At 44.2% G+C, this 24,365-nt stretch overlaps 1 protein-coding gene across 1 annotated transcript in view; it reads left to right on the forward strand.

The window, feature by feature from the left end:
* Nucleotides 1-3,935: 3,935 nt before the first annotated feature.
* The window catches only part of CD44 (CD44 molecule (Indian blood group)), a 119,218-nt gene continuing 98,788 nt past the window's right edge, over nt 3,936-24,365 (forward strand). The window contains exons 1-4 of the mRNA XM_044681850.1: nt 3,936-4,002; nt 4,064-4,119; nt 4,529-4,591; nt 5,212-5,336. Of these exons, the coding sequence (XP_044537785.1) occupies nt 3,936-4,002; nt 4,064-4,119; nt 4,529-4,591; nt 5,212-5,336 (311 nt within the window). The remainder of the gene's footprint in view (nt 4,003-4,063; nt 4,120-4,528; nt 4,592-5,211; nt 5,337-24,365) is intronic.

Consider the following 24,365-nt stretch of genomic DNA (forward strand, 5'->3'; position numbering starts at 1 on the left):
TGAACAATGTCCCAAGAGTATTGTAAGATTCCTGAGCCAGATGTTGCTAACTCCAGTCTAAATGCAAATCAGTAAATAACTGCCTTACATTCCAAAATTCTCCCAGAATGGTTAGAGTCCACAACTTGATTTCTGTGCACCAACTTAAAAACCCCAACAAAATAACACTTACCTTCCATCTTAAAATCAATACTGTGTATTGGTTCCAAGGCAAAGAAGAGTCCAAGATGGCTAAGCAATGGGGATTAAGTGACTTGCCCAGCTAGGAAGTTTCTGAGGTCAAATTTGAACCCACAACCTCTCAACTCTAGATCTGGCTCTCAAAACATTGAACTGTGCATCAATTTTTTTAGTACTAATTTTTTTTTTGCCATGCACCATATTTAAGAATGTTCATCTGAACATCACTTGGATCTTATTGATCCTATTTCAATCTGATCCAACAGTTGCACCGTGCTCTTGTCTCTACTACTTTTACTGATCTAGATCTCAACCATTCCTTCATTTATTCCAAACCATTTATTAGTTATCTGCCATCTGCAGGACATTGGGCTAGATGCCAGGGAATGGGGGTGTAGGGGTATATAAGAGAAATATGCAAAAAATTTTAAGCCATAATCTCTGCCCTAATAGAGTTTATAGTCTGGTTGGGAGATAGGGTAGATATGCAAATGACTATAATGCAAAATAATTCAGCCCAATTTGGGGAGACACTGTGGTTGGGTGGGTGGTGAAAGGTTGAATAGAGGATTTGTAGTCAGAAAACTGTGACTCAATGGCCAGATCTACCAGATAGAAGCTGTGTGACTCTGCGACTCCATTATCTGGAGCCATCTTCCCTTTCTAGACTTCATGTATTCCATAGAATATATATTTACATAAATTATATTTAATATATTCCAAGTGTATAAATCACTTTAGCTTCTGGGTCTTGGTTTATTTGCTTACAAAATGAGGAGGTTCACCTAGAGGACTTCTAAGGAGTCTTTTAGTTCTAAGTGTATGATTACATGATCCCAATAGGGATGTGTGCAATAAGGTCTAATGGAGAAGTAGAGAAGAGTGAAGGAGGGCTTCCTGGAGGAAGCAGCATTTGAGTTGGGTCTTAAAGAGATAAGTAGGATTTTAAAAAATTCTAATTCATAAATAAGATTTGGACTTCCCATGCCATGCATGTCCAAGGATTCTAATACATGAAGAAGAGCAATGGAAATATGGACAAGGTAAGCCCAAAGCAAGAACAATGACAAAGACTTATTATAAGGGGGAATTCAACAATGAGCTGAGGGTAGAGACTCTAGGAGTTGTTTTAGTCATCTCTGACTTTTTTTTATACCATTTGGGGTTTTCTTGGCAGAGATACTAGAGTGGTTTCCCATTTTTTACAGATGAGGAAACTGAGGCAAACAGGGTTTGAGAATCACTCAGGGTCACAAAGATAGTTCATCATTCCTTTCACCGGCTTATTTTAAAGATGAGAAAACTGAGGCAAACAGGGTAAAGTGACTTGCTAAGGGGCACACAAATAGTTTGTCATTTCCTTCTCCAGTTCATTTTATAGATGAGGAAACTGAGGCAAACAGAGGGAAGGGACTTGTTCAGGATCATACAGATAGGAAGTGTTTGAGATCAGATTTGAACTCAGGTCTCCTGGTTCCAGGCCAGGTAGGTGTTCTATCCCTTATGCCACCCAACTGCCCTTGTTCTTGGAGTATGGAAGAATATAAGGAAAGACAGGGAATCTTGGGGGCACACAAATATGCTGGCAGGAGGATAAGCAGTACTGATAAATTCCTACTTTGCATATAGAATATGGCATGGAGGAGAGGTAATATAAAACAAGTCTGGAAAGATGGTCAGATGGTATCAGATTATAGTCCTGAGCAACAGAAAATTAAAGCTTATTCTATAGCCAATAGGGATCCATTGAGTATTTTTGAGCAAGGGAGTGACTCGCCTCTATGGAAGGTTAATGTGATAGTGGAATTAAGGGCATTTGAGAGAGAAAAGACAATGGAGATAGGATGATCCCTAGGAATCTATAGCTCTATTCCAGACTGTGGAGATTAGGACTTAAGCAGGGTTTTAATTATGCCCTAAGACTGGCATCTAGGTGGCTCAGTGGATAGAGAGCCACCCCTAGGGATGAAAGATCCTGGATTCAAACTGGTCTTCAGATAGCTGTGTGACCTTGGGCAAGTCACTCCACACCCACTGCCTAGCCCTTACCGCACTACTGCATTGGAACCGATATGCAGTATTGATTCTAAGACAGTGGGTAAGTACTTAAAAACCCAAAGGACAGCATGGGATGCTCCAGTCCCTTATTCCAGTATAGAGTATCTGGGAAATAGGTAGAATTTAAGTTTCTTGAGATCAGAGGCTTCTTTCCAATTTTCCTTTGTATTCCCCTTATCTAACAGGGTCTTGCATATAGTAAAAGCTTAATAAGTGCTTATGGAATTGAAGTGAATTGAATTGAGCTATCTATTCCCTCTGGAAAGCTGCTCATTACCTCCTGGTCCTTCCTAGTCCCATGCTAGAAATACAACTTGGCCATGTAGCCTCTGTCAGCCTCATGATCAGCCATCACTGCTCTCAGTGGTCTGGACTAGATGGGGAGGAGAGGAAGGACCACAAAGGTCATATGGATGCTCTTTTCTGTTTGGGGAAGGATGTGAGGAGATTGAGGATAGCTTGGTGGATAGAGTACTGGACCTGGACTTAGGAAGATTTGAGTTCAAGTCCAGTCTAGGACACATAATAGTTATATGACCCTGGGCAAGTCACTTTACTCTGTCTGCCTCAGTTTCCTCATCTGTCAAATGAGCTGGAGAAGGAAATGGCAAGCTATATGTGTGACCCTGGGCAAGTTACTTCACCCAGTTTGCCCCAGTTTCCTCAACCGTAAGATGAAGGAAATGTCAAACTACATGTGTGACCTGGACAAGTCACTTCACCCTGTTTGCCTTGGTTTCCTCATCTGTCAAATGAGCTGGGGAAGGAAATGGCAACCCACTCTAGGACCTTTGACAAGAAAGTTCTGGGGTCACAAAGAGCCAGACATGACTGAAAAATAACTGAACAACAAATCAATGGAGGTGTGTGAACTCTTTCTGTTGGTGGGAGGGGGGGCTTCCCGTTTTGGAAGAAATAAATGGAATTGTAACTGCTACCTGCCACTAGGCACCTAGCCTGTGGATCTTGAAAGCAGAATGGCAGTTCATGAATGGACACTGAAACAGGAATCAGAGGATCTGCTTTGGAACCCTGACTCTGCTCCTTGCCGGTGGTGTGGTCTTGGGCAGGGCATTCAACCCCCAAGACCTCAGTTTCCTCATCTGTAAAACGAGAGGGGGGTGGATTAGGTGGCCTCTTGGGACACTCAGAAAGAATCTTTGGGGAATGAAAGAAGGCTGGTTGGCTGAAAAAAGCTTGAAGGAGTGGGGCGAGAGCTCTGCTCCTCAGTTATTTGTAGGTCTTCTTCATTGAGTTCTAATATAACTGTCTGCCAGCCTCGGGAGAGAGGATTGATAAGGAAGCCAGACCACCCTCCCAGCCAAGAGCACTGACGGGAACCCTGCCATCTGCTCTTTGCCATCACCGGTCCTGACTTACAATCTCATTATACTTTAAAGCAAGCAAGCAAGCAAGCAAGCAAACCCACCACAGGAGCTAAACAAAAGAGTACTGGTGCCTCCTTAAGCGTCCCCCTGGCAGGCTGCTTGCTTAATCACACAACTGCCCTTCAGCTATCCACACTGGGTGTGCCCTCGCGCTTATGTCCCTCCTTCAAAACTGCAAGCAAACTTCCGAGACTCTCTCACTCCTGGACCGACTCATCAGACTTGGACGTGCCTTTGTCTTAGAAGCTCCGGCTGGGGAAACTCTTTGAGTTTGTTTAGAGAGAAAGAGAGAGAACCCCGGGACAGACAATGGACAACTTGTGGAGTCGGGCAATTTGGGGATTACTCTTGATGCAGCTGAGCCTGGCCCAGATCGGTGAGTCGATTCTGAATGAAAAAAACAACCAAAACTTTTTTTTGGGGGGGTGTTCATTCAGTGCGGATGGATTGTGCCTTGGAGCAGCAGGGGCTGCTAGCCGAGGCTGCTGTTAGCGTAGGGAGACAGGGGGTTCTCCGCCTCAGCCGCTGACCTCTCCCCTTCTGCCTGACTCCCTTCCACCCTGTTCTCACCTCTATCCATCACCCAGCTGCCTGCCCCCGATTGTCTTTGCCTCAAGTTTAGTCCTTTGTTAATAATTTGTGAGAATGGAGAAGTCAGACAGCTTCCGTGTTGGGCTCCTCTGAATGTGAGTGAATAAGACGGACTGAGAGCCAAAAAAGTTCAGCGTTTTGAGCTCCGTTGTTTCAAATTTCCTGATGAAAAGAATGAGCGAATTCTCTCTCTCTCTCTCTCTCTCTCTCTCTCTCTCTCTCTCTCTCTCTCTCTCTCTCTCTCTCTCTCTCTCTCTCTCTCTCTCTCTCCCCGTTTTCCCTTCTCTTTGTCCTCTTTCATCTTTTTAAAGTTTACCTTCAAGGCTTTGGGAGATGCAGAGCGGTCCCAAGCCTTGGGCATCACCTCATCCCCGGTACAGTCAGACCGCATGGTGTCATAGAACTGACTAACTGTCCTCGTGGATCCCCTAGCCTGCTCAGAGTTGAGTAAGAAGCCCATTGCTGGGGCTGGGCAGGGCTGGGCAGGGCTGGGCAGGGCTGGGCTGCAGTAGCAGGCTCAGATATGCCTAGGGCAGAAGAAGCTCTAAGTAGTTTTCAGAGAGAGCCCAATTGAAGACTCCCCATGAAGCTTTCTCTGCCTGTTCAAACTCTGACTGATCTTACCGGTNTCCCTTCCCTTCCCTTCCCTTCCCTTTCTTTCTCTTTCCTTGCCTTCCTTTACCTTCTCTTCTCTTCCCTTCCCCTCTCTTCCCTTCCCTTCTCTTCCCTTCCCCCACCTCCCTTAGCTGCCTCCAAGCCCCAGCTTTTACTAGCTCAATGTTAGCTTCAGCTGAGTGAGTGTTTGCGGGAAACTGGAAACAGCCCTGCTGTCTCTTCCCGGGCTCCCCAGGAATAGAAGTGCTTGGGGGGAGGGGGTGGGAGCAGACAATCGATTCCATCGCTCCAGCCTGCCAGCCCTCATGGCAGCGCCTGGTACACTTACTGTTTCAGGGCTGCTCTTTGGGCCATCTCCCTTTCCTGGCCACATCTACAGGGGAGGGAGCAGTGGCGAAGAAGCTCGGTGCCTCTTGGGCATGAGGAAGGGCACAGCTTTGGCTCAGCCACTGGGGAGCCCCGGGCCATGGGCTGGGGCAGCCTTCACTTTGGTCTGGAGCCTGGGTAGGGAAGGTAGGCACTGGAGGTGGGGTTCTTCCCCAGGATGGCTTTTCTTTGTCTCTCCTGGCATAGGTGGATAATTACAGAGTCCACTGGCTTATCACTAGCTAAATTAATTTCCCCTTTCAAGAAGTGCCAACAATGTCATTAAACATAGCCCAGCTGAGGATTCAATTCAACCCAATTCAAGGAGTATTTATTAAACACCAACCCAGCTCTGGGCTTCACTGGGGGGCCGTGGAAAGCAGAGTGGCTCCAGCATCTGGCACTGGAAATTGCTCTCCTCACAGCAACCTCGGGAGGCTGGTAGCCTGGCACTGGGTGGGCACGAGAGGGAGATTTGAGTTCAGACCTTACCAGTGGGGTAACCCTTAACCTCTCTGGGCCTCCAATGAATGAAATGGAAGCGCTTGGGCTTGGGGACCTTTACCATGCTTTCCAGGGCTCTGTCTTTGATTCTCATTTCACCAATGAGGAAACCAAAGTGGTTAAGCAGCTAGGTGTGCCCAAGGCCACAGAGAGAGCGAGGAGCAGAGCCAGGACCTCCGGCCAGATCCAGAGGTCTCTCTGATATATTACAAAGTTTTTAAAAAATTCTATTTTGCAGAAACTGTCTCATTGGGGAGGCAAGATTTGGACCCCCTAAGTAAGCATGGCCTCGGGGTAGGGGTAGGGAAGGGAAGATCTGAAGCCTATTGGTTTTGTGACACTGGGCAAACCAACCCCCCTGGGCCTGGGCCTCCATTTCCTATAAAAAAAAAAAAAAAGGAGGAAACTGGACCAGATGATCTCTGAAGTCTCTTCTGGCTCGAATTCCTATAGCTTTGATCCACGGAGAAGTTATCTGAAGACATTAAGTCTTCAAGCACTAGATCTAGATTGTGGGTTATCAAGAAAAGTCCTAGGAATTCCACTGGCCAAAAAATTGGCATGAATTGGAGCAATCAGGGAGAACTTCCTGCAAGTGGTGTAGCTCTTCTTACACATCAGACACCATACTAAGGATGCAGACAAACGTGAAAGTCCTTTCCCTTAAGGGGAGGAAGGAACCTGCATGTTTCTATGGGAGGAAATCAACACAAACACACATAAGTTAATGAAAAATAACCACCCCATACAAATAGTCTCCACCAATTTCTGTTGGAGATTCATGGCAGACAATGGGAAAATCTTCATGGAGAAGGACAAGGCCCTTGAATTGAACACTGAAGGCAGTTAGGAATACTGAGTCAGGGCTGAGGAAGAGCATCCCAGGGGTGCAAAGGCATGGAGATGCAGTTCTAGAAATAGTCGGTGTGGCTGGCCTGAAGAGTATGTGAAGGGGGGTGGGGAGGTAACATAGGAAGCTTCACTTTAAAGATCCAGAGATCGGGGGCATCGAGGTGGTACAGTGGATGGAGCACCAGGTCTGGAGTGGGGAGAATCTGGTCTTAGATACTTCCTAGCTGTGTGACCCTGGACAAGTCACTTAACCCTGTTTGCCTAGCCCTTACCCTTCCATTTTAGAATGGTTGCTAGGACAGAAAGTAAAAGAAAAGATTTGAGTGATCCTTTAGAAATGGAGCTCAGAAAAGAGAACATGTTGAATTTCCCAGCTGCCTCTAAGGGAGGCTTATTTCATGATCGAGCCCAGTATTAAACTGCAGCTCAAAGCATCCTGTCTCCAGTTGTCTTTATCATAAACACAGAGATATTTTGTGAAGTACCCAAGATATTCTAAGCCTGGGTTGTAAAACTAAAACTGTCCAGTAACGTGCCTGTTCTCCAATGGGGCTCCCTAGTGCTCCCCTGGCCTTATTTTACTGTTCATTTTGGGTGGGGCGATTCACATGATGAAATCAGTAGCTACTCTGGTCCCAGCTGTCCTGACTTTCATATGCTTGTAAAATTGTTGAGCCGGGGACTGGAGGCTTGAAGGGAGGCGAGATCGGGAGATGGGAGTTAAAAGTGGGGATTCTGGGGAGAAGGGCTGATGGGAAGAATGGGGTAGAGAAAAAGGGAATTCTCCTTCTCTGTCGTTTGAAGATGGGATCTTGGGAGCAGTTAGAAGGGGAGAAGGGGATGAGGAAACAACTGAGAAATAAGAAGGAAGAGTGCTGGCCAGAGCCAAGTAGCTCAAGGCCAGTAGCGTTGATATGGGCCATGGTTTAAGAGGGGGAGAAAAAGGAACTGGAAAGAGCAGGGAGGACTAGAATTGAGCAGGGCGTCTCCTTCCAGTCTGATGTTTGAGGTTCCTTTCTGGGGAAATGTTGCTATGGTTAGTGCTCAGAGTATGGAGATCTGATACTTTCTGGGGATGATCTCAAAGCCCCAGAGAGTCTATGGATTCTGTGGTTGCAGTCCTCTTGGGTGTCTGGTATAGAGGGCTTTGGGTAATGATGTTTTCCCATGTGAATAGATGGGGAAGAAAAGTCATTGGGTGATGCCATTTCATTCATTCTTTTATTCATCCATTCTACTCATTCAATTTTTATCAAGCCATAACTGTGTGTTCAGGGTCAGATGCTAGGGGCTCTTTTAGGTAGCAAGTTGTAAATAAGCTGGATGACGGGAACTTGCAGAGAAATGATTTTCCCCTTCCAGTTACAAAACGAATCCAATGTCGCAAGAATGTATGAGGAACATACTATGGTCAAGGGCTAGGGATGCTTAGTTTGAGTCTGGACTTATTGGTGTAGGGAACCTACCAGAGAGTTGTCTGGGTCATTTACCCACGATCAAACTGCTATAGGATGTCAGAGGTAGAACTTGAATCGGGATACTCCTGACCCCAAGGCTGCCCCTCTGGCCATTGCTATGCTGCTGCATGGGTGACATAAGGAGAAAGAAGGAAGGAAAGAGAGAAAGAAGGAAAGAAAGAGAGAGAGAAAGAAAGAAAGAGAGAGAGAGAGAGAGAGAGAGAGAGAGAGAGAGAAAGAGAGAGAAAGAAAGGAAGGAAGGAAGGAAAGAACAAAGGAAGGGAGGGAGAGAGGGAAGGAGAGAAAGAAAGAAAGAAAGGAAAGAAAAGAAAAGAAAAGAAAAAAGGAAAGAAAAGAAGGAAGAAAGAAACAAAGACAAACTTCTTTATAGAGGCAATGGAATAAAGAAATCTAAATCTTTGGAATAGAGAAATCTAAAGTGAGAAAAAACTCTTCAACTAATTTTGGTCAGTAACTTAAAATCTTAGAGAAGATCATATAGCCATTAGGCGACATAGACAGCACTTGAACTTAGGTCTTCCTAACTTCAAATCCATCTTTCTATCCATAGCCCAGGCTTGTGGTGGTTCAGTCATTTTCAGTTGTGTCTGATTCTTGGAGACCCCATTTGGGGTTTTCTTGGCAATGACACTAGAGTAATTTACCATTTCCTTCAACCTCACTTTACAGATGAGGAAACTGAGGCAAACAGAATTAAGTGACTTGCCCAGGGCCAATAGCAAGTATCTGAGGCCAGATTTGAACTCAGGAGGATGAATCTTCCTGATTCTAGGCCTGGTAGTCTATCCACTGCATCACCTAGCTGCCCTGTGACCCCAAACTGCCTCTCTATCCAACCAAGAAGAATGACTCATTTTTTCTTCTAGCACAGTTATTAGACTGGTCTTCAGGAGGCCGGGTACTTGGGACTGGAGTGGAGGAAAATCAATATTCTGGGTTCCATCTTTGCCTGTCTGAGGAGCCAGGCTTCCTTTTGCAGAGATGCCAATGTAATGAATACATTCACTTAGGAAAGTCCAGCCACCCCCTCTAGACATGTCATCACTCCTTGTAGGGACAAGTGAAAGTTGATAAAGAGGCAATTGGGCTCTGGGCCATGGAAGGCCAGGGCTTCCCTCAGAGCTCTCCGAGACTGACCGGAAGATCAGTTCAGTTGGTTCTGCCATAGAAAATCAGGCAGATCACATGTTTGAGGAAGGAGTGAGTTGTAAACATGAAGTATTTGCCAGCTCCCTCTGTGGCCCCAAATAGGGTAATCCATAAATCCCTTCTCTCTAATCTCTCAAGGAACCAGGGCAGCCTGACTAGGTGGGAAGTTTGCTTTTTAAATGTCAGGGATCCCAGAGGAATCCTGGGTCCTGCTCCCCTCCCTGGCGTAGAGCGCTTTCTCCTTAGATTCTGTCAACAGTGGCAGGAGAAATGGATTGATCTGACATTGACTCCCATTGGTAGTTCCCTCCTTTCCCCTGGCAGAACAACACTGGGAAGGTGGCATTTGAGACAGTGTTTCCCTTACCCCAAAGGGGTGTCCTAAGGAACCGACCCAGTCTTACTACGGAGATGATGGAAAGGTCAGGAGTGAGTCTGGAGCCCTGCTTATTTCTCCCTCTTCAGCAATTATACAGTCTGCCTAACCGTGTGTGTGTGTGTGTGTGTGTGTGTGTGTGTGTGTGTGTGTGTGTGTGTGTGTTCATGAGTGAGGGTAGCAGTAAGAGCAGTCACATCTGTGTTCCCATGGTTCCCCCTTCTTCTTTCTCCTCTTCCTCGGAACCCCATCCAGCACCCTGAAAGGAGAAGAAGTCTTGTGAAAGAGAGCAGAATCCTGAGCAGATGGTGCCAGGCAATGGGTCTTTGGGGAGGGAACCTCTCCTGTGTCAGAGAAATTCTGGGGCGTTGATTGAAGGGGGTGTCTATGACTCAGTTTCCTTTTGTGCCTCAGCCTGAATGGGAGGAAAGAAGGCAGAGTGGGGGAGAAAGAGTCTGAATGAATGAACCAATGAATGAATGCTGGATTAATCATAGGAGTGCTCAGAATGTTACTCATCAGGTCCAGTTGTTTGGCAGTTGGAAGAGCTTCATGGAAAACTTTATAGCTCTGGGAGCAGGTCTTAGCAAGTCCTCCCACCCTGCCAGTAGGAAGGAGAGAAAGGGATATTCTCTAACTTTCATGGGTCATTGGCATTCAGGAGGGGGCCTGGTCCAGCCCTCTCATCCTCTCATCCAAATGGAGACAAATTGCTTGCTCAAGGTCGCCTCGCTCAATAAGGGTAGAGCTGGGACTCAGGTCCTTGATAGAGATGGAGGAGTATTTTCTATGGAGAGGAAGAAATTTGAATTCTCAGATAGTTCTCCCCACCCGCAGCGGCAGGGTCTTAGATCTAAAGCTGGAAGGAGGGCAGCTGGAGAGCTCAGTGGTTTGAGAGCCAGGCCTAGAGACAGGAGGTCCTAGGTTCAAATCTGGCCTCAGACACTTCCCAGCTGTGTGACCCTGGGCAAGTCACTTGACCCCCATTGCCCACCCTTACCACTCTTCCACCTATGAGACAATACACCGAAAGTACAAGGGTTTAAAAAAATTTTTAAAAAATAATAAAGCTGGAAGGAGCCCCTGAGGACATCAGATCCAGCCCCCTCACCTTACAGAGGAGGAAACTCAGGTTAAATGACTTTCCCAAAGTCTCATAGCTAGCAAGGGACTGCTGCAGGATTAGAATCCAGATCTATCCTGATTCTGATGTCCCCAAGGACAGAGATGTATCAGAATGCAGTCCAGCATTTCATCTATGAGGAAGAGGAGGGGTGGGGCAGGGAGGCACATCCCCATAGTTAGACTACAAAGAGTGAATGGGACATGTAGTGTAGTGGATAGAGCTGGACTTGGGTTCAAAGGAGGACATCTAGAGCTTAAAGTGAGCTCACACTGACTTGTCCAACCTCTTTATTTTTTCAATTGAGGAAACTGAGGCTGAAGGAAATAAAATGATTTCTCCAAAATCACTACAGATAGCACAAATCAGAGGTGCTGAGCACAAACCCATTGTTCTCTGACCCCAGAAACAAAATTTTCCCCATTGTTTCATGCTCCGTCATTATTTGACATCTGGTCACATGTCTCACTCTCACTTCTTATACTTTTTTGAGTGTGTGTGTGAGAGAGAGAGAGAAAGAAAAAAAGAGGGGAGAGACAGACAGAGAAAGAGAGAGAGAGAAATGAGAGAGGCAGAGAGGAAAGAGGCAGAGAGACAGATAGAGAGACAAAGACAAAGAGAGACAGAGATAGACAGAGACAGAGAGACAGAGAGAGCGACAGAGAGAGCGACAGAGGCAGAGACAGAGAGTCAGAGAAACAGAGAAACAGAGAGATAGAGAATCAGAGATAGAGACAGAAAGACAGAGAAACAGAGAGAGAAAGAGACAGAGAAACAGAGACAAAGACAGAGAGAGACAGAGAGACAGAGAAACAGAGAGCTAGAGAGACAGAGATAGAGAGAATGACAGAGAAACAGAGAGAGAAAGAGAGACAGAGAGACAAAGAGAAACAGAGAGAATACAGTTTCCATTAGACACTACTTGTGGGACACTAGGCAAATCCTTAAATCATGCTCAGATTTTGATTCCTCATCTGCAGTGCCAGCTAGATGGAGCTCTGGACCTGGAGTCAGGATAATCTGAGTTCAAATCCAATCTCAGACATATAACTGTGTGACTCTGGGCAAGTCACTTTACTTCTGTTTAGCCTCAGTTTCTCCCAACTGCAGAATGGAGAGAACAGCAGTACCTACCTTCTAGAATTGTTGTGAAGATCAAGCGGGATAAGATTTGTAAAGTGCTTAGCATGGAGCCCTGCACCCAGCAAAAGCTTATCTCCTCCCACCTTTTTAAGTGGGGATGATAAATGTGTCCCAGGGCTGGGCAGGAGGGCTGACCGAGATAGTGCATGTGAAGTATTTTGTGAAACTTTAAAGCTTGACCTAAATAAGCACCATATTTTTTCTTAGAGGAGTTCTTTAAGGAAATCCGTCTCCATACTCTAGTCTCCAGGAATGATGATGTGGATGTTCATCCTTCTAGAAAGACTGCAGCAACTCTGTGGCTTAGTAAATAGTCTATGAACGTTGCTGGGGCAGAAGAATGCGTTCCCCTTGGAGCCTCCTTCAGTTTCGCTGGCCAGGCCTTCGATCAATCATTCAATCAATTATTAGTAACAAGCATTTATTAAGCACCAACTGTATACTGCTGAGACAGCTAGGCACCTGGGGTGCAATGACATAAGTGAACGGGACCTGATTTTTAAGGAACTTCTATTCTGTTCTAGCTCTAAATCCATGACCCCCCCCCCCCCACACACACACAGTAAGACCTTATGGAGGGGGAGTGTGGAGTGATATCGATTCTGGTCTTTGAGCAGATGACCCTCTCTAGTGCCAGCATCTCCTGCTGTCATATGAGGGGGTGGGATTCAGATGGCCTTTCTAGACTCTTCTGACTTCTCTGATCCTTTGGGGAGATATCATGGCGTCATGGATTAGGAAGAGCAGCCTTAGGGGTTAGGATGACCTGGGTTTAATCTCTGCCTCCTATATCTTATAATTAATTGAATGTGGGTGTCTCAGTGTCCCAAGTGACAGACCGAGACTAAGTTACAAAGGACTTGCTAGGGATGGCTACGTGGCTCATCAGGCTTAGAGATGGGACGTCCGAGTTCAAAATCTGGCCTCAGACACTTCCTAGCTGAGTGACCCTGGGCAAGTCATTTAATCCCCTTTGATTGACCCTTACCATTCTTCTGCCTTGGAACCAATATACAGTATGGATTCTAAGACAGAAGGTAAGGGTTAAAGAAAAAAAACCCTACTAGGACATGGGTTCAAATTTGGCCTCAAAGACTTCCTAGCTGGGTGACCCTGAGCAAGTCACTTAACCCCCATTGCCTAGCCCTTACGACTCTTCTGCCTTGGAATCAATACGCAGTCTCTGTCCTATGACAAAAGCTAAGGGTTTTAAAGAAAACAGGTCATTGATGTGCATAGGAAAAGGGGGCTTCCACACCTGAAGTACCCCATGTGGGAGAAATCACAAATCCAGATTCCCTCCCCATCACACTGAAAAACAAAACAAAACTAAGACTACATGTCTCAGGTTCCTCATCTCTAAAATGGGGATTATAAAGCATCAGCCTGCCTACGACAGGTTCGTGATGAAGGACCCACTTTGAAAATGGATAAAGCGATGAAATTGTAACATGAGCCGGTCCCTGGGTTGAGTATTTATGATTATTGCTTGGGTAAGTGAAGTCACCCCCGATCCCTTCTGCTCTTTGAAGGTCTTTGGCACTGGTGCGTGGCAAATAATTAGAGGCATGAAGTCAGCGTGAGCCACTGCCTCCTCTCCTTCGTGTTCCCTCTTCGGCACGTCTCAAACATGCATCTGCAGGGCAGCTGGCAGTAGAGGAGTGCCTGACTTCAAGGAACCTTTGCCGTCCCAGTTCGTACATCCCCATCCTAATGCACGCTTGCCTGGTTTCCAAGTTGCCCCATGGTTGGCCCCCCATCTTTGTTATGGGTCTGAGGGGGGATTTGAACTCAGGATCTCTCACGTCCAGGTCTGGCGCTCATTCCACTGAGCCACCCAGCTGCCCCTTCTGCCATTACTTCTTGGCAGGAAGTAACTTCAATAATTGCAAAAAATGGAGATGTAGAGTTGTTCCCTTCCTCGTTTCCTTTTTCCTAGCAGCTGAGAAAGAGGGATCACCAGCAGGTGGGGAGGGATGGGCCATAGGAAGCTCATTTATTTCCCAGAGACATCCGCGTTATTAGTGTCTGGCTGGGGCTCTCCCTCCCAAGACAAAAATCTCTTCGCCTCTTGGGCAGCTGGGCTTCACACAGATGTGTCTCAGGCAGCATTTCCGGGTGACTCTCAGGAGGGTGGGGAGAGATTGAGTCATTTAAAGAAGTGATTTGCAAACCAGAAGCTTGCAGAGCCCTTGGAGATGCTCAGGGTTTGTCCCTGACGTGCTTCTGGGAAGCTCACAGGTTTCGAGTGAGAATCTATGGAGTCGAACCCCATTATTTCAGATGAGGATGATGAGCCCTAGAGGGGAGGAGTGATTCATTTACCAGCTAATAACTAAGCTGGGATTCGAACCCTGATCTTCTTACTCCAAGCCAAGGTCTCTTTCCAATTCGAGGGTGAAAGGAAAGCTGACTGGTAGGGAGCAGCTAGGTGGCACAGTGCCTTGGGTGCTGAGATTGGGGTCAAGGAGTCTTGACTTCAAATCCAGCTTCAGACATTTCCTAGCTGTGTGACCCTGGGAAAGTCACCTGACTTTGTTTGCCTCAGTTTTCTTATCTGTAAAATGAGCTGGAGAAAGAAATAGCAGACCACTCTAGTTTCTTTGCCAAGAATTGGAAGAATTGGACATGACTGAACAGCAAAAAGCTGATTTGCAAGACATTTCCAAGTGAAGGAAATGAGGTGTTACTTTTGATGGAGTCATTATTTTGAGCATTTACTATTACTTTTTTAAAAACCCTTACCTTCTATCTGAGAATCAATATTGTGTATTGGTTTTATGGCAGAGGAATGGTAAGGGTTACACAATTGGGGTTAAATGACTTGGCCAGGGTCACACACAGATCAGGTTTGAACCCAGGACCTCATCTCCAAGCCTGGCTCTCATTCCACTGAGCCACCCAGCTGCTCCCTCTACCTTTACTTTTTGCCAGGAGCTACATTTCATTGAGAAGTAGAGGAGTCGTTCCCTTCCTCCTGTCTTTTTTCTCTGATTCTCTACCCATGCTTTTGCCTTGAGATCCTAGAACGTATTCCCTAGAACTGAAGCTCATCTGCTCTTTTCTTTCTCTGGTTGGTTTCTTCTCCCTATTGTTATAACCTTTCAGTAAAAATATAGAGCTTTTTCTTTTTCCACAAAGGGAGGTGCAGCCTTTTATGTTGTGCGGCTGAAGGATGGAATTATAGAAATGAAGGGAGGGAAAAACACATCGCTGGAGTTTCCCCACATGAATAGCTCAGGCAGCTCATTCATTCCTAGCTCTGAATGGAAAGGAATTGGTCCTTCAGTGTGCGCTGGGTAGGCTCGAGGGGTGGGAAAAGGACAAACCTTTGGCCTTTTTGTCTATCCCTGGTGGCCCAGAGACAAGGCAGACACCCCCAGTACACCTGGGCACAGTCAGCACTTAATAGATGCCTGTGAATTCACTGATTGCTTTAGAACTGGAAGGGATCTCAGTGGTGGAACTCTCTCATTTTGTAGATAAGGAAACTGATGCATAGATTAAATGACTTATCTAAAGTCTCAGCTTTAGCAGAGCTAGGATTTGAACTCAGGTCCTTTGGGAGCTGCGTGACACAGCATAAAGAACTGTGACTCCTTGATTCTAATCACATGGCTGACATCTATGCGACCTTGGGCAAAGAAATCACTTTTCTTCCCTGAGACTCTCTTTCCTTTCCTGTAAAATGGGTTGGCCTAGAGAGCCTCTTCTTTTAGCTCTAAATCTGTGATTCTCTGGCTCCAAGTCCAGAATTATTTCTACTACAACACTCTTTTCTCATTGGTAGTATTGATCTCCTGATTGACAGACAGGCTAGTCAGCACCTTTGTCATCATTAAAAAGGAACGCTTAGGGGCAGCTTAGTAGCCCAGGGGATAGCGCACCAGACCTGGGTTCAAATCTGGTCTCAGATCCTTCCTAGATGTATGACCCTGGGCAAGTCACTTAACACCCATTGCCTAGCCTTTGCTGTTCTTAGAATTCATACTAAGACAGAAGGTAAGAATTTTGTTCTTTTTTAAAGGAAGAATTCTTACCTTAAAGCTTCCTATAAGAAGGTTCTGGGAGCCCCTTCTTGATGAGATGGACAGACAAGAAAAAGAAAGACTGGCAGACTCTCTGAATGAGAAAGACTCTAGTTCAGTGATTCCCAAAGTGGGTGCCACTGCCCCCTGGTGGGTGCTGCAATGATCCAGAGGAGTGGTGATGGCCACAGGTGCATTTATCTTTCCTATTAATTGCTATTAAAATTAAAAAATTAATTTCCAGGGGGCTAAGTAATATTTTTTCTGGAAAGCGAGCGGTAGGCCAAAAAAGTTTGGGAACCACTGAGTCTAGTTTCTTTGCCAAGAAAACCCCAAATGGGGTCATGAAGAATTGGACATAAAGAATTGGGGGCTGATCCAGCCTCAGGATGGTTTGGACTAGGGGGTCTCTGAGATTCTCAGGGTCAGCGACATCCCACGTTGTGGCTGGAAGGCTCGATGGTAAGCAGCCTTCTTAGCTCCTTCATTCTGTTCCATTTCATTTCAACTTACTGTAGTTGTCAACAGCATCATCCAAAGAGAATCTTTGTGGAGGGAATCAATGGTAATTAAATGAGATGGTATTTTTAATACACATCCTTCCAGTAGCCCAGATTTTGTGAACCATAAAGCAAAGAAGACTAACCAAAGAATTAAAGGCAATTTGGGTGGTTTCTGTAGTCCATTAGAATGTATGAGGAGCATTTCCTATTTTGTCTTTGTAGCCTCAGATGCGGCACAGTGCCTGGCACATCATCATTTCAGTGAGCACATAGTAAGCCAACACTTATAGGATTGGTTGTTCCTGTTGAACTCTGCTCTGGACCATGACTAAGAACATTCAGTTGTTGAGGGATCTATTCTTGTCTTCAGACCAATAATTTATAAAAAGGGAAAAAAGGTTCAAGAGATGGTTTTAGTTCAGTCCTCCAGTGTTACTGCTCTGCCTATACAAAGTTTTGATCTAAAGATTGAAGTGGATCTAAACACCACACCAAAGGTTGTCTGAACTGAGAATTATCTCATGCCCCCTGGCACTACACCCACATCTGACAGGTACCCTGGACCACAGTTGCCACGGAGGGGAAGTCAGAGATGGTTCAGAGTGTCCACACAGTTCTAGTGAGATTCAGGGAGTCACATCATTGTAGGGTCAAGACGTCAGAAAATGACAGAAATATAGCCATCCTGGGGCAGACTCAGGGGCCATCTAGTCCTGGAGTCTGTCTCTGATAGTTTATTTATCTCAAGGGATAATTTGAGGGTGGTCACTTGTCATGTTTGATGGTGTCAATCCCAGAGATTCTGAATGTCCCTCAAACTTTGTGGATCTGCTTTCCATGAATTTATTTACTTGCTTCTTGAAACTTTGGAGGTTTAGAACAAACCGTTGGAATCTTGAGTTCCATTTACTATCTCCTTGTGTTAGGTAAAACCTGGAATCATGGGATTGATGATCTAGAGTTAGAAGGGACCATATAGATGAGGAAACCTAAATGTTTCAAAAATGATCTCTTGGAAACTCCAGCAGGAGCTCCCCATTCCTCATTATTTGGATACTTTTCCAATCTCTTCTATAAACTCTCTGACCTTCATCTTCTTGAAAGAAGCTTGTGTTTTGAGGAATTACTTTGTAGCCACAATAGCACTTTAATGCAATGCCTGGCTCCTAGGTTTTGTTACTTTTTAGTTGTTTCCATCATTTCTGAGTCTTTGTGATCCCATTTGGGGTTTTCTTGGCAGAGAGACTGAAATGGTTTGCCATTCCCTTCTCCAGAGGTGTTATTTATTTTCTGTTGGCACGAATAGGTTTTATTTATTTGATGTTTACATTAACTTATTTGTGAGATACACATTTCAAATCTGGCTTCAGACACTTACTGGGTGTGTGACCCTAGGCAAGTCACATAATCCTGTTTGTCTCAGGTTTCTCATCTGTAAAATGAGCTGGAGAAGGAAATGGTAACCACACCAGTATCTCTGTCAAAAAAACCCTAAATGAGGTCATGAAGAGTTGGAGACAACTGAAAAAAAGGACTGAATAGATCTATCTCAGCCTACTTTTTTGCAGCTGAGCAGCATGATGCATAGAGTAGCATGCTTAGAGTCAAGAAAACTCCTTTTCCTGAGTTCAAATCTGGCCTCAAGCACTTACTGATTTTGTGATATTGAGCAAGTCCCATAATCCTATTTACCTCAGTTTTCTCATCTGTAAAAGGAGCTAGAGAAGGAAATGGCAAAACACTCCAGTATCTTTGCCAAGAAAACCCCCAAAAGGGTGAAGAAGAATTGGACACAAATGAAAAATGACTAAGCAATGACAAAATGCATATCTGGGGCCATTAGACAGTGCCAGTCGAGTGCTGGGCTGGAGTCAGGAAGATCTGAGTTCAAATCCAGCTTTAAGATACTAGATATGTGACTGTGGAAGAGTCATTTAACTTCTGTTTCCCTCAGTTTTGTCATCTATAAAATGGGGATAATAATAGTACCTACCTCCTAAAGTTGTTGGGAAGATCTAATAAGATTATAATTGTAAAATGCCTCCTTAGCATAGTGCCTGGCATGTAATAAACACTATATAAATGTTAGTTATTTTTATTATTAAATGAACGAATGAATGGAGTGTTATTTTTTTGAACAAGATGGATAGATGTAGGCTAGATGCTAATACAATCAGGTCATTTGGAAACTTTTGGAATGGCTGGACCCAAAGAACGATTATTAACGATTCAGTGCCAACTAGAAAGGAGTTTGTTTGTTTTTTTAAAACAAACTGTTACTTTCTGTCCTAGTAACAACTCTAAGACAGAAGGGCAAGGGCTAGACAAATTGGGGTTAAATGACTTGCCCAGGGTCACACAGCTAGGAGGTAGCTGAGGTCAGATTTGAACCCAGGTTCTCCGGACTCCAACCTGACGCTCTATCCACAGAGTCACCTACCTGCCCCTAAGTGAGATTTTGAATGGAATGCCCCAGGGGTCTGTGGCAGATTCTGTGCTGTTGATATTTTTTTCAAAGACACGGATTTAGGTATAAAATATCACAATAGCAAACTTTGCCAATGACACAGAGCTGAAAAAGCGAGCATACATATAAGTTAGCAGGGTCTTGATGGGCTGGGACACTAGACTAGTCAAATAAAGTGAACTTCTGTAAGGATTACTATCATGCTTGGGTTTAAAAAATTGAATATCAGTGCAAGAGGTATGACTGAGAGAGATCCGTGTGTTTTGGTGGAAGGTCTTGTCTGAAGAATTGAACTGGATCCATAGAAGGACAATCAGAGGGAATAGCCCTGACTTCTTGCCATATAAAGATCTATTGAATGGGGCAGATAGGTAGAAGAGTGGAAAAAATGCCAAGCCTGGAGTCAGGAGGTCCTGGGTTCAAATCTGGCCTCAGATACTTCCTAGTTGTATGATCCTGGGCAAGTCACTTAACCCCAATTGCTTAGCCCTTGCCCTTCTTTCTATCTTAGAGTTGTAAGACAGAAAGTAAGGATTTTTTTTAAAGGGTCCAATGAAGGTATTTGGGCCATTTAACCTGGAGAAGATGAGATTTGGGAGAGGAGTTAAAGAGTGGGAAAGTGATCACTTTCTTTCTTTCTTTTTTTTTTTTTTTAAAAACCCTTATCTTCCATCTTGGAGTCAATATTGGATACTGGTTCCAAGGCAGAAGAGCGGTAAGGGCTAGGCAATAGAGGTTAAGTGACTTGCCCACGGTCACACAGCTAGGAAGTGTCTGAGACCAGATTTGAATTCAGGGCTTCCCATCTCTAGGCCTGGCTCTCAATCTGCTGAGCCACCCAGCTGCTCCTTGATAACTAAAATAAGTGAAGGAATGACACAGGAATTCTACTTATTCTTCATGACTAAAGACCAGACTAGGAGCAGTGGATGAAAGGGCCATAGGGATGGAAGGAAGATATAGGGTGGATGAAACACTTCAAGAGGCACATTTAATGAGAAAATACTTCCTGGTCATCTGGGCTATCCAAAAATGAACTGGGATTCCTTGGGAAGTCATGGACCTCCATGCTGGAGACTTTCCTTCAACGGCCGGTGATCATTTGACCGGTTTGTCATATGTGATACATTGAATAAACTCCCACAGTGCCCTATTATCTCAAGGATCAAATAGAAAATCCTCTTAACATTCAAAGCCTTTCATAGCCTGGTCCCTTCTTATGCCATGGTGTTGGTGCTTCGTTTTATGCTACCCGGAGCAGCGTTGGCCTGATGACACGAGTCTTAGATCCTTGGCACTCTCTCTTGTGTGCTGGCCAAGCTCTTCAGCTCTCTCAGGGGAGGCCAAATCAAAGGGATTGTTAACACCAGCCTAAAGAAGCCTCAGGAAACAAGATGATCCCTAGCAACTTCTCAAGGGGAAAAAATGGCATAGGCTAGGGCTTGGTTCTGTTGAAGACTGTGGCTCAGATTCTAGTCCAATCCTTCTAGGAGATGGGTAAAAAGCCTAATCTTTCTAGGCATCTCCTTATGTCGCAGACTTAGCAAACCTCAAGATCTACATCTATATCCACATCCATATCTATATCTATATCTATAACTATATCTATATCCATATCCATATCCATATCTATATATATCTATACCTATACCTATACGTATATCTGTATCTATATCTATATCTATAATCTATATCTATATCTATGTCCATATCTATATCTATATCTATATCTATACCTATACCTATATCTATATCTGTATCTATATCTATAATCTATATCTATATCTATGTCCATATCTATATCTATATCTATATGTGTGTGTGTGTGTGTGTGTGTACAACTGGGGCTTGAGGAAACCCAAAGAAAGCTAACTTCAAGGGAATGGAGATACTACCATAGACAAGCTAAATGAACACATTGGGAGTCTTTGGTGTGAAGACAGAAAGACAGAAAGAGTTAAAATCACAGAAAATATGGACAGGATGACAATGGATGTGTTCTTCAAACCCCAAAATTCTCATTTGCTCATTCATTCACCCAGAATAACAGAATTTCAGAATTGAGTAGGACCTCGGTGGCTTGTGTATAAGGCCTGGGAGCCTCACCTTTACTCTTGCCTTTTGTTTTAATAGATCTTATTAAATTTAATAATTATTATTATTTTTGTTAATATTAATTTAATTAATGTTAATTTGAAATTTTAAAATCCACATTTGTGATTCCTACTCAACTAAAAAAGAATCCTCATTTGTCAAGTCAAGAAACATGTATTAAGCACCTTAGAGTTGCCAGGCACTTCGCCAAGCCCTGGAGATGCAAAGAAAGTGTAATGTAGAGGAGATGGCAGAATGGAATAACAAAAGGCAAAAAATAGTCCCTGCTTTCCAGAAGCCCACATTCTAATGGAGAAGGCCATAGGCACACTATGTATAACCAAGATATATATTGGGTAAATTTTACTAGAAAATGCTTCCGGGGGCAGCCTGGATAGAGCCAGGCCTAGAGACAGGAGTTTCCTGGGTTCAAATTTGACTTCTGACACTTTCTAGCTATATGACCCTGGGCAAGTCACTTAACCCCCATTGCCTTGCTCTTACCATTCTTCTGCCGTGGAACCAATACGCAGTACTGATTCTAAGATGGAAGATACATTTTTCATTTAAAGTCATTTAAAATTACTTAAATACCAGGAACTGATTTTATACAGAAAGGGAAAAAAAATTCCAGTCCTAAAGGCCACAGTCAGAAAGATATAGGATGTGAAGAAGAAAAAGTTAGATCCTCTGTCCCTTTTCTGACCTCTTTCTAGGCACCCACCCAAAGCCCTTTGCCGGAATACAGTCCATCCTGGGTGTGCCCAATTCATGCCCTTCGAGGATCTGCTGACGAGGGGTTCATATGGGTCACCTCCTGATCTCAGTTCTTATTTCCAGTTCAATGCCCTCAGCTGGTGCTGAAGGATACCAGGGGTCACCCTCGTGCCACCAGCTGTTCACACAGAGCTATCGTAGAGACTTGGGAGACAGGGACATCTTGCAGTGAGAGTGGGAAGATTTGGTTCCTCTGTCTCTGAATCACTGTGTAGCCTCATAGTGCCATGAACACTGGATTTGGAGTCAGAGGACTTGGGTTTGGAGCTTCTGATAAGAAAAGAGGTTCTTTAAAAATTTACAGTTTGCTAGCATGGGAAAAGAACAACATTATACACAGACTAGAAAATTCCAAATTCATGTCAAGTAAATGCAAAGGGTGTCGAGGGTAGTTGGAAAACTCTAACCATGTGCTAAATCAAGAGGACTTCATAGAGGAGGTGCCATTTGAATTGGACGTTGAAGGGAACTAAGAATTCTAAGAGAAAGAAGTAAGAAGAAAGACTATTCCAAACATGAGGGACAATTGCCTGTGCCAAGACAGCGAGGAAATGGATCGCAGAATTCAGGGAACCTCACAGTAGGCAAGTTTAGCTGGAACATAGAGAGGTAAGAGTGTATGATGGGAAATAAATCTAAGAATATAGAATGGGGGCAGTTATGTGGCACATAATAGTGAATAGAGTGCTGGGACAGGAGTCAGAAAGATTCTACTTCCTGAATTCAAAGCAGTTCTCAGTCACTTCCTAGCTGTCTGACCCAGGGAAAATCACTTCACTCTGCTTGCCTCAGTTTCCTCTTCTGTACAATGAGCTAGAGATGGAAATATCTCTGCCAAGAAAATCCCAAATGGGGTCACAGAGAATTAGACATGACTGAAATGGCTAAACAACATCAACAAAGGAATAGGGAGGAATTGTGAAAGGCTTGAATGTCATCCAGAAGACTTACATTTTCTCCTAGAGGCAGTAATGAGCCACTGGAGCTTCTTTAGGAAGGGGCCTATTTGATTTATCTAAATTAAAGCATTTGCCCTCACACACCTGTGCCTTAGGAATACCTCTAGGCCTCAGTTTCCTTATCTGTAAAATAGGAGGGCAAGACCAGATAACCTTCAAGGTTCTGTCCATATCTAAGTCTATGATCTCATCTCTACTGTATACTAGCTAATCTTAACTGTACTTACTTATTTAAACTTTCCTAAGTAAGTGAATTTAGAGAACTGGCTTCATATTTCTCTGTAAATTGAGATGGCTGGACTCAATGATTCCCAAAGTCTCTTCTAGATCCAATAATCTAAGAATCAATTTCCTCATCTGTAGTTTGAGAGGGTTGGCCTATACCAATATAGGACTTCATATGGGATCCCTGAGATACCTTCCAGGTTCAATGTCTAAGATTATTAAGTCATAGGTGTCCGTATCTTGGTTTCTCCATCTAGTGTGAAAGCCTGGGGGCCATGCCAAAGAATGCAGTTAGGATGAGAACCAGAGGCTCTATCCTGAGTCTAGTCAGGAGATCCTCAAGACCCTCATTCCTTTCAACCATAAACTGTAGAAAAATAATGTGATGTGGAAAGAACATTGATTTTAGAGGGATAGTTAGGTGGCCTAGTGGATAAAGGACCAGGCCTTTGTTGGGAGTTGGGAGGACCTAGGTTCAAATCTGGCATCAGATACTTCCTAGCTATGTGATCCTGGGCAGGTCACTTAATTCTAATTGCCTAGCTCTTGCCACTCTAATGTCTTAGAATGTAGTAAGATAGAAATAAGGATTAAAAAAAATTGCTTTAGAATTCAGATCTTGAATGTAATGGACTTCTCTAATAGCAGCAATGCAATGGTCCAAGACATTTCTGAGGGACTTATGAGAAAGAACGCTATCCACATCCAGAGAAAGAACTGTGGGAGCAGAAATACAGAAGAAAAACAACTGCTTGATCACATGGGTCGATGGGGAAATGTTTGGGGATGTAGACTCTCAAAGATCATCCTAGTGCAAATATCAATAATATGGAAATAGGTCTTGATCAATGACACATGTAAAACCCAGTGGAATTGCTCATTGACTATGGGAGGGGGATGAAAGGAGGGGAGGGAAAGAACATGAATCAAATTATGTAACCATGGATAAGTTTTCTTAATTAATCAATGAAAAAATAAAAAAAAAATTCAGATCTTGACTCTGCTACTTACTACTTCTGTGGCCACGGATAAAATCACCTCACCTCCCTGGGCCTCAGTTTCCTCCTGTGTAAACTGAGAGGGCTGGACCACATGCTCTTTAACCTCCCTTTTGGCTCCAAATCCTATGATTTTATGGAGAGGGTAGGAGTTGATATGAGCATAATTAGCTAATGTCAATGTAAGGCTTTGAAGATGAAAGGGTTGTAAACATGTTAATTAGGACTCTTATCTGGACGTGTCACCTCCCATTCTCCCTTGCTACTACAGGGCCCCTCTCAGCCTCTCAAGTATGTGCAGAGATTTCAGGTCAAGAATTAATCCTAACAGGGGAGTACTAGCAGAGGCTAGGTTCTTCAATCTGAATTTTGGGCCCTTTCTGATAACTGTTTTTTATCTGTTAACCAATTTCTATCTGTTTACAAATTCCATGTAATTTAGCAGACAACATAAAGAAAAGGGAGTGAGTGAACATTTTCCCCCAGACTCT

The sequence above is a fragment of the Gracilinanus agilis genome, chromosome 6 (assembly GCF_016433145.1).
Source record: "Gracilinanus agilis isolate LMUSP501 chromosome 6, AgileGrace, whole genome shotgun sequence".
In the NCBI taxonomy this organism is placed as follows: domain Eukaryota; kingdom Metazoa; phylum Chordata; class Mammalia; order Didelphimorphia; family Didelphidae; genus Gracilinanus; species Gracilinanus agilis.